The sequence below is a fragment of the Ictidomys tridecemlineatus genome, chromosome 2 (genome assembly GCF_052094955.1).
Source record: "Ictidomys tridecemlineatus isolate mIctTri1 chromosome 2, mIctTri1.hap1, whole genome shotgun sequence".
Classification (NCBI taxonomy): Eukaryota; Metazoa; Chordata; class Mammalia; order Rodentia; family Sciuridae; genus Ictidomys; species Ictidomys tridecemlineatus.
The window spans coordinates 6,067,044-6,077,813 of NC_135478.1; the positions used below are offsets into that span (position 1 = coordinate 6,067,044).

At 40.4% G+C, this 10,770-nt stretch overlaps 1 protein-coding gene across 1 annotated transcript; it reads left to right on the forward strand.

The window, feature by feature from the left end:
- Positions 1-5,982: 5,982 nt before the first annotated feature.
- Positions 5,983-8,822, forward strand: LOC144370721 (olfactory receptor 7G2-like). The gene is made up of 2 exons (XM_078031650.1): positions 5,983-6,896; positions 8,768-8,822. The coding sequence occupies exons 1-2, from the start codon at positions 5,983-5,985 to the stop codon at positions 8,820-8,822; spliced, it is 969 nt and encodes a 322-aa protein (XP_077887776.1).
- The last annotated feature ends 1,948 nt before the right edge of the window (positions 8,823-10,770 follow it).

A 10,770-nucleotide genomic window follows, 5' to 3' on the forward strand; every position in this document is an offset into this window, starting at 1 on the left:
GGAAAAGAAGTGGTGAAAAGATGAGGAAAAATATTAGACCACCAGCATCTGTGTAACATGGAGATGTGTTAGGGAAACCACAGTGGACACTCCGGTCTCTGAAAATCACCTCCCCATACATTAAGAAAAGAAATTCTTTTTAAAATGTATCCAGTTGGGTACTTGATTATGATAGCCTTTGCAACTATCTCACTCAAAGACTTCCTGCCTTATAAAGCCTGAGAATACAAGTAAATATCCAAATCCTTTGTAATGGTCATTATGTTTGATGAGGGGTAGCCTTCTGCTCTGGAGGAATAGGACCTGGGTAATATCAGTCTAAATGTATGTGGCAGGGGATCATGGGGAAAACAGACAGTTGACAAGAGTGGCTCAGGGCACTGGTTCCTCAAAATCTTATGCATACCCTGTCCTCACTGCTTCCATAGAATAAAATTTTCATGAAATCTCGGTCCTCATTTCCAAGATACTTTCTGAGAGGCTTTCTGTTCCCTAATTGGCTTTGAGAAGGATAATGTTGAGCATCCTACCTGAGTACAGAACACAGAAAGTATGTCCTCAAGAAATGGGGACAGACTGAATGAGCCAGTGGAACTCTGGTCAGGAAGGCTCATCTCTGGGTGGAGTCTCAGGTGCTGCTTCCTGGATGGGCAGGACTGTTGACTGAGGTCACAGGTTGACTTTTACAGTCTCTGTGTCCCTGGGGCTCAATATTCAAAGCTCCTCATTAGACCAGCTATTTAATCCCAGGAGTATGATTCTTCAAAGAACAAGACCTCTGTCTTCTGAGCATCAACAAAGTGTTGCTATCCTCAATTTTATAAGCCTATGCTTTTCAGTTTTTCTCCCACTAGGTTATTTTTTCTTTTAATTGTATGCACCTTCAACCTCAGGGAACATGCCTTCCTAATGATGAGACCCGGTTAAGTGATTTTATTGTTGCATTTTTTTCTGCTTGCTTGAAAGTGTAAAATAATTATGAAAGAATAAAGTCATGTCTTTTTATTAACTTCTCAGAATTTGGTACAACATGTGAGGGTGTTAATATTGAACAAAAAAATACTGAGCTGAATAGGTTTGTACTGAGAAAGAAGTGAGGGAGAAAAAGGATGAAAAGAGACAAGCAGAGGGAAGGATTTAAAGGTCCACTTGAATTCACAATAGAGATGAGATAGTGTTTGTAAACCAGCAATTCTCCAACGTTAGCATGTGGGAGAGAGGTAAAGTCACCGATTGTTGATCTCATCTCTGGAAATTACCACCAGTAGATTGAGTGGGTTACAATGATCAGCACCCATTACAAGTTCCCAGGTGATGCTGCTAGTGTTAGGTATCACTGAGTTTATTGTCATTTTGCCCACCTATGCTTTTGATTCATCAGTAGCATAGAACCCCGATACCAAAAAGCTGTTTCAGAATTCCTTCTCATGGAACTGAAAGAATATCCAGAAATGTGGCTGCTCCTCTTCCTTCATTCCTGTTCATGGACCTTCCTGCCCTGGGAAGCCTGATCATCATCCTGGTTCTAAGTTGTGACTCTCATCTGCAACTCTCCCATGCTACCTCTTCTTTACCGGCATCTGCTTAAGCACATGCATCATCTCAAAGATGCTGGTGAACAAGCAAGCAGACTCAGACAATTACCTACCCACGGTGTCTCAATCAGATCTTCCTTGTTTGGTTTTCCTGTCTTGGTAAATTCTCTCCTCACAGCAATGGCCCATGACTACTATAGGGGCCTTCTGTTGCTCACTAATGTGCATGTTCATTATGAGCTTCTCACTCTGTATACAAATGCCTAGTCTCTCTGACTACTAGTTCCTTGGATTCCATGCTGCTCAGCCTGATGATGTTGTGGCTGTCCTTCTGTACAGATATGGATATCCCCCACTTCTTCTTAGGCCTGAATGTTCTGATACCCTCATCAGTAACATTTTGTTCTGTTTTTAAAAATTATTTATTTATTTATTTATTTGTTTGTTTATTTATTTATTTATTTATTTATTTTTGTCTTTCATATCAATTGGTAGTTCCTGGATCATTTTCTTATGTACTCAAAGTGTCTGTTCTCTTTTAACAATGTCATCATCTTGCAAAACATACAAAGATTTTTTTCCACCTAAATGTCTCCTCTCTTAGTTTTGTTTTGTTTTTCTTACTCCATGGAAAACTTTTGGGATTTACTTTTGCTTTTTACATACTTACTCAGCCAGGAGAGCTGCAGTGGCTTCAGTGCTGTATTCTATGGTCCCTCATCTCATTATCTACAGCCTGAGAAACAGAGACACAAATGAAGCCTGAAGGAGAATATTTAGTAGAGTAACATTATTAGGTATTAGATTTCTAGAATGTATCTTAGTGATCACTGGAGCTTTCATGTAAAACTTTTTAATTTGTCTTTTTGAGGAAGACCAATTTCTGTAAAGAAAAACTTTACTTTTTGGAGTAAGTGTTCAGTATGGAAAAACATGGAAGAAAATGAAAGCTGGAAGGATTAAGGATCATGAGTTTTTTACAAGCAAAAGAAGACCATCCATAAGTCGAACACATCTCTGTAGGTGTGGAAATGAAAATAACGGAATTGTGACATCTCACAGGAGAATCTGGAGAGTACCCAGATAGACCATCATTGGAGCAGGTGCAGGGAGAGCAAAGGGAAAAGTGTTCAGCACCACAATTGGTGGACAGCTCCATGCTTACTCTCATTCTGTCTTACAGAACTTCTCCACTGGTGTCCCCAAAGGGGATCATCTGAGGACTACATTCAGATTCCTTGATCTCACCCCAAAACTATTGAATTTGGATCTTTGCTGAGACTTCTTAAGTATGTCCTTTATAAAGAAGTACTTCTCAAATCTGAAGAGATAGATGTTAATTAATATTTAAAGAACAAATAGTATAAGAACAGGAAAGAATAGTTAGTGATAAATATTTAGCTCCTTCCAAATCAGTTAAATATCTCTATCTCATGACTCATTCATTTCACTCCTCAGTATTTTCCTAGGAGAAATGAAAACACATGTCTTCAAAAAGATCTGTATGAGAATGTTCATAACAATGCTGTTTGTAATCATCCCAATCATTTATGAACAGCAGGTGAATGAATAAGCAAAGCATGCAACATTCAAACAATGGAATACTGCTCAGGAAAATAAGTAACAAACTAGAGACATAAGAAAGGTGTTGTGTCCAAAAACAAGTATGATGTGGAAAAAACAGAAATGAGTTTTACAAAGGAATATGAGAACTGGAGATGTAACTCAGTGATACAATACTTATCTAGGATGTGAGAGCCATGGGATGAATTTTTAGCATGGAAAAAATGGACAAAGAGACAGAAGGAAATTTTTGCTGTAGAGGGATGCATCATTGTTGATTTTGGTGATCCATCAAATCTATTTTTATCTATCTATCTATCTATCTATCTATCTATGCATATATATAGAGAGGCATGTATCTACATGTCTATATCTATATATACTAAATTCTGTTTACATGCATATAAATAAAAGTACATACTTTAAATATATGTACCTTATTATATATCAATCACACTTCAATAAAGTTGTGAATAAGAATAAAATGCCTTTTTGCATTTGATTGCATGTAATATATTAGTAACTGTTTGATGTAAAATGCAACATAATAAGCATAATCAATGTTCCATGGGCCATAGTATTGCTTCTCAGAGTTTGAATTTTTATCATACATTCATCATTTTATCACATGAATTTATACAAGTAATGTATATATCTACCCATGTAAATGAGCTATATTTACCAACATGAATGTTGCATTTTTCTAGTATCATTATTAGGTCAGTGTTTCCTTGAATATACAAAAATAAGAAGAATAGAATACAACAAAAGAAGGGAGGTGTGTTGAGGTGTGCAAGGTTCTTGAAGTGGAGGTGAGCCTGAACAGACAGAGGGAAGAAGGCATCTGGTTGGCCTCTGCATGTGGGAGAATCAGCCAAAGCAAAGCTCTCCATCACTCAGGTTTGCTCATTAAAGATTTCTGCTGCCCTATGATTGCATAAGACTAAACAGAGTTTGACTAATTAGGAGCTTTGGATATTGAAGCCCCAAGTGTCACAGAAATGGCAAACATTTTGCCCATGACCACACACTCAACACTTTTCCCAGGGGAGAAACAGCTCACCTGGCTCTGGTCTCAGGACCATCATATCTGCACAGGAGGCAGGTACTGCACTATCTCTCTGTGTTCCCTGAGAACAGAGTGCTCATCTTTCTCCTTCATATCCCGGGAGGAACAGAATGTCATTCCTCAGTGTTGTCACCCAGGTAATAAGAAGTCTGCTGGCTTGTGCTTTCCCATAATGGCAGGTTTTTGTCTGTCAACTAATATCAGAACTGGGTCATTTGTGGGGTGTCTTCCTGGTTCTCTGTCATCTCCATGTTTCCTTCTACTCATGCACCATTATCTGAGTAAGTTTCATTCTACTAATGCCCTACTCTGACCTTAAAGTCCAGCCACTCTTGCTCAGTTTTGAAGGATGTTTTAGAATTTCCCAATCTTTCCTTTAATTTATCTGACAAGTGTCAAAAGTACATGGCCAGTTTCTTTTTACTTTTTCTGTTCTGGACCATAATATCCCTGTTGTAAAGCAAATACCTGGCTGATACTACTTTCTGTTTGATGATACTCTAATAGACAGCCACAGAGAAGAATGAATTTATGGCATTGGCTAGAAAATGGGTGAAACTGGAGAACTTTATGATAAGTCAAATAAGCCAGGCTCAGAAGATCAAGGATGGAATGTTTTCTCTAATACATCAAAGCTAGAGAGAATAAAAAAGAATAAAACAAGGAAACTCAAAAAAAATATAAAGACCAGTGGAGTAGAGAAAAGGTATGTAGAGACAGGGTGAAGGAAAGGAGAATGGAAAGTACTGGGGAATGAAATATGCCAAATTATGCTATGTCCATGTATGAAAATACCACAATTAATTCCACATCTTTAGTTGATAATTGCAAATTTCTGGGAAGAGTGAGTTTATGAAATCTCCCCCCGAGAATCTCACACATATGCACAAGCAGGAAAAGCAAACCACTCAATGAACACAAATGATATTTAATGATTATATCTCATATCTCATGTACATATAACAATAAGTCTAGATAAAAAATAAACAAACCTGGATATAGCAACACAAATAGAAAATGAATAAGAGAGAAAATTTTCCTAAAAGACACATATACCATAACAAAATTCAAGTAAGTTCAAAAATAGCAATGATAATAACTTTTTGATTTTTTATAAAATATATTTTATATCTATCTCTCTCTCTCTCTATATATATATATATATATATCATCCTGTCACCTTATACATTTGTCCCAACCATCACTTCTCATCTACTATGACTGGTGCAGGCAGTCTGGTCATGTCCACAGCAGAAGCAAGTAACAATACCAAGATCAAGAGTGTCTCATGTCCAGCCCTGTCCCTGAAGCTTTCCTCACGGCACATCCTCACAATATTCCCACCAAGCTTCATCATGGCTCCCGTTATACAGAAGAGGAGCCTGTATAATCACACAGTGGAAAACTTAGTGTTGGTTGTGAACCTAGCACCAAAACCAGAATCTAACTCGGGTGTGTGAAATCCTGACAGACATGGTTTGGGTTACCTAGAGTTAATATAGTTTGTTATTCATTTTCCTGCTGGTTTGAGGCTTGGGATATTTTTCAGTGTTTAAGGCCAATAATGACTGTCTGTTTTGTTTCTAGTCATTGCTACAATGTGGAAAAGAATGGACCATTAAATTTTTGGACAATCAACTAGTGTGGTAGAGAGTAGGACAGAAAGAAAAGAGAGGGAGGGAGGGAGGGAGAGAAGGAGGGAGGGGGGGTAATACTCCCTTTACAAAGTATATGTGAAAGCCTTTCAAAATAAGGCATCTTTGCACACCCATTTGGTTTCATGACCTTTACTTTCCCCATCCTCCTCCTCAGAACATGAAACCAGAAAACCAATCAGGTGTCTCAGAATTCCTCCTCCTGGGCCTCTCAGAGGACCAAGAACTGCAGCCCTTTCTCTTTGGACTGTTCCTGTTCGTGTACCTGGTCACAGTGCTTGGGAACCTGCTCATCATCCTGGCCATCAGCTCTGACTCCCACCTCCACACCCCCATGTACTTCTTCCTCTCCAACCTGTCTCTCACTGACATCGGTTTCAGCACCAGCACAGTCCCTAGGATGCTGGTGAACATCCAGAGACAGAGCAAGAGCATCAGTTACGCAGGCTGCCTCACCCAGGTCTGCTTTGTCCTGATCTTTGCTGGGATGGAAAACTTTCTCCTTGCAGCAATGGCTTATGACCGTTACGTGGCCATCTGCCATCCCCTGAGGTACACAGTCATCATGAACCCCCGCCTGTGTGTCCTGCTGATTCTCTTGTCCTTGACCATCAGCATGGCAGATGGCCTCCTGCACAGTCTGATGTTGCTGCGACTGTCCTTCTGCACAGACCTGGAGATCCCCCACTTCTTCTGTGAACTTGATCAGGTCATCAAGCTGGCCTGTTCCGACACCCTCACTAACAACATCCTGGTATATGTAGTGACTAGCGTTTTAGGTGGTGTTCCTCTCCTTGGAATTATTTACTCTTACATCAAAATAGTCTCCTCTATTCTGAGGATGCCATCATCTGGGGGAAAGCATAAAGCCTTTTCCACCTGTGGGTCTCACCTGTCTGTTGTCTCCTTGTTCTATGGGACAGCTTTTGGGGTCTACATTAGCTCTGCAGTGACAGATTCAACCAGAAAGAGTGCAGTAGCTTCACTGATGTACACTGTGGTCCCTCAGATGCTGAACCCCTTTATCTACAGCCTGAGGAACAGAGACATGAAGGGGGCCTTGAGGAAACTCATTGGAACATCTCCTTTATTGAGACTGTAGAAGGAGTCAAATGAAAGAACACCGTGTAAGACTAATGGAGAGATCTTCCAACATCACATCCCTATGCTACCGTAATCAAACTCCCTTTTGCTGTGGATATTTCATCTTCCATCTGAAAACTGACTTTGTCTTTTCTTGAAAACACCTGTGATCTTTGTGACCTTGATCCACTGGTCGTCTTTCTCAGTAGCAGAACATAAGCAAAGGATTCTTCCTATAGTGACTGGGGGATATTTCTCAGGTGAAGGTTGGAGAGAGTAAGTCCAAGGGAGGAGTGAAGGAAAGATCTTGGTGTCGCCGAAGGACTAGATTTCATCTCAGCCCATGTAGAGCTCCATGTCTGTGGCTTCCTGATGTTATTACTAGTTTAATAGCCAATTACATTTTGACCTTTCTCACTGGGGCTCTGAAGACTGATTATCCAGACAGAATTCTGTTGAGTTCTCCACAGAACAGAGCAGCTGTGCATTTCTGCCTGTCAATCCTCTCTGAGGCCACAGCTCAGAGGCTGATAAGTATTCTGCCTGCCCAGCACCAAGAGCACGTACTGCACTTAGCTTCTCATCCAGGAAATTGGGCTGAGTTGTCTACTCACAGATTTGAGGTTGCTATAAAATTTTATAATTCTATCCAGGAGGATGGCTCTATCTCAAATAATAAAAAAAATTGCCACTCAACTTTGATCAATCAAGATAATCATCTTGAATAAATTAGAGTTAATTATGGACCTCCGTGCCCTGCACCCTGGAGTCCCTCTATCTCTGTGTGAGCCAGTTTCATCCGCCTGCTGGCTCCCCCCATGGTCACTGGATGTCTGGTCTGCTTGCAGGTGCCATATTCTGACATGATGCCTCTCCCAGAGTGTCCACTCTTAAAATTCAATTGTGTATTAGCTGCTGTGTGTTGCAGCATTTCATGTGTTTGACCTAAGATATGATTCACAATTTTACCTGCATTTTAGCTCGTTACAAGTTTAATTCTGCCAGGCACAGTGGTACACAGTCTGTAATGACTATGACTCAGGAGGCTGAGGCAGAAGCATTGCAAATGTTCTAGGTCAGCCTGGGCCACTTGATGAGACCCTTTCTCAAAATTAAAAAATAAAACGGCCAGAAGTGTAGATTGGTGGAAGAGTACACCCTGAGTTCAATCCTCTTAGTACCAAAAATTGAATTATATCTTATGTACTGTGCCTTCTAATACTCATCCTGATGTATTGGAGATTTACTGACATTACGGTGTGTCAAGAGTTCATTTTCAATGCTGTATATATTTGCAAGACACATGATGATTTCACAATGTAATTATCTCTGAAGTATGTGAGTAGCCATTTCACTTAATTTTGTTGTATGTATTTAAAGTATGCAATGTGAAATGATTATTATAGTCATCAAGTAAATTATCATGTCTGCCATTTCATATATGATAAAAGCACAGTAGTCCAGAGCTCTTTATCTGTGGTTTCTCTGCAGTAACCCATACACAAATGCAATCTGAAAAGTTTACATGGAGGATATTTTTTAAAAAATATTCTTAACACACTTAAATTATGCTGCATTTTCAAATTCAATGTACATGTTGTATAGTGACTGAACTTTTATTTTGATCTGTGAAAATGAAAAGCTGTGAGGTGAATTTAAACACAGTTATAAATATGGTAATACATGCTCTCTGCTTTCAAAACCCCACTATGAAATACAGCACGTAATATTATTGACCACAGTCACCATACTGCAATAGGACCCCAGAACTTGTCCCTCCTCTCCACCTGAAACCTTGCACCTGTTGACTGACACTTCCTCACCTTTCCCTCCTCCCCACCATCCCCAGAGTCTGGCAAGTACTATTCCACTCTCTATTTCTATGAGATCAATATTTTAGATTTCCCCCTTGAATGATTTGATCATTATACAATGTACACATGTAATAAATTATCAGACTGCACTGTGTAAAGATGTACAATTGTGTCCTTTAAAATAAAACTTACAAATCAAAGTCTTTGGGCTGGGGATGTGGCTCAAGTGGTAGTGCGCTCACCTGGCTTGTGTGTGGCCCGGGTTCGATCCTTAGCACCATATACAAACAAAGATGTTGTGTCCGCCAAGAACTAAAAAAAAAAAAAATATTAAAAAATTCTCTCTCTCTCTCTCTCTCTCTTTCTCTCTCTCTCTTTAAAAACAAACAAACAAAGACTTTGACAATGCACCAGGAAGAAATTATTTTTAACTAATAATAGACAGTGCTTTGCTCAATTCACATGGACACAGGAACTCTTATACATACGCAAATTTTTTGTAAATTCCAGAAAGTCTGAGTTAAGGGTCCAAAAGAAAGTAAAGCAAGAATAAATATGTTGCCTTTTTGTAACATATTTGAGATGGTTTCATGCTGCATCAGACTTTAATGAAAGATAATCATGAAAATTGTTAAATGGCCACTTATAGGGAGCAATGACCAGCATCTCCTTGGGGAGTTCTTCTTCCTGCTGAGGAGGGAGGAAGCCACCTGAGAACTTAAAGTCTAAAATAATTAGTGAAACACAAGAAAACAAAGAGTCAGAAATATATTTTCAAAAGTGGAGCCCCTGATAGATCCAGTCCACACAAGAGTTGGAGCTAGACAAAAGAAGATGGCTCTAGTGGTTTATTTAAGGGGGTGCATCACAGGCAGGGATAAAGTTTCAAGGGCAGAGTCTTGCTTCCTGATATTTTGCTGTCAGCAGTTGATCGACATCTTGGCAGGTTACACCCATCTCAGGTGCTGTGTGGGACATGGCAGAGTGGGATAGGAATTCACAATGCGTCAGGCCAGTTAACCAGAGGAAATGTCCACTGGTCATTCCCAGACACCAGATGATCCTATCCACTAGGCTCCATGAGCGGTGGTCCACACACAGCCCCTGGATGGTTCATGATAGTTAGTCACAGAATGAAGTGAAAATTATTTTAACAGTGCATGTAGAAGACTCCCCTCCTCATACCGAGCTGTGCTTCATCTTAACTGACACCTGTTTAAACACAAGCGTAATGCCAGAGAGGCTGGGAACATCCGAGCACAGGACCTGGGCATCACTTAAGCATGATGTCTCTTCCAGTCATGGTCTGCCTTCATTTTCACTGCCTTAGAAAAGTTTCCTTGCAGTCATGTCCTGTGATGACCACATGGCTGTCAGTCACCTCTTGGGTATGCGGTTACTATGAACCCCTGCCTCTCTGAGTCCTGCTGATTCTGGCCTCTCTGTTCACCAGCATTGAAGATGGCCTGATGTATCAGATGGTGCTGTGACTGCCCTTCTGCACAGTCCCAGGGAGCCTCACTTCTGCAGACTCACTCGGATCATCAACCCCATCTACCCAGTGCCCTCATCCACGAGGTCCTGATTCTTCCATGAGAGGAGAAACAGGCAATGCACAAGGCATGTGATGAGCCATCTGGATCTCCTGCCAGGAGAGACGGGCTTACCAGCACAGCAGCTGAGTGCTGCTAGCAGACAGCCCTTCACTCTCAGACCCCTTCGGGGAATGCCTCATACTCTCCTCAAGGAGATGCCACTTTTCCTACACAGCAGAAATCTGCTGCTTCTTAAACTTAATAACCTACAAAATATTCTGAAATGTGTTGGTGTTCTTGTGCGGGTTGAGCAGGGATGGTGGTGAGCATATTAGTTGGTAGGAGTATCATAACCAATTACCTTGGACTGGGTGTCTTAATAGAAATGTCCATACTCATACTTCTGGAGGCTTGCAATCTAAAGAGGGAGGAGTCTACCAGGTGATTCTAATCTGTTCCTAGGTGAAGCTGCACCTGCTGGTCCATTAATTTTTACCTTTCATTCCATCAATTTCA

Coding starts and splice junctions, on each gene's coding strand:
- LOC144370721 (XM_078031650.1), top strand. CDS start 5,983: ATGAAACCAGAAAACCAATCAGGTGTCTCAGAATTCCTCCTCCTGGGC. Junction 6,897..8,767: donor GGGGCCTTGAGGAAACTCAT/TGGAACATCTCC, acceptor GTCTGGCAAGTA/CTATTCCACTCTCTATTTCT.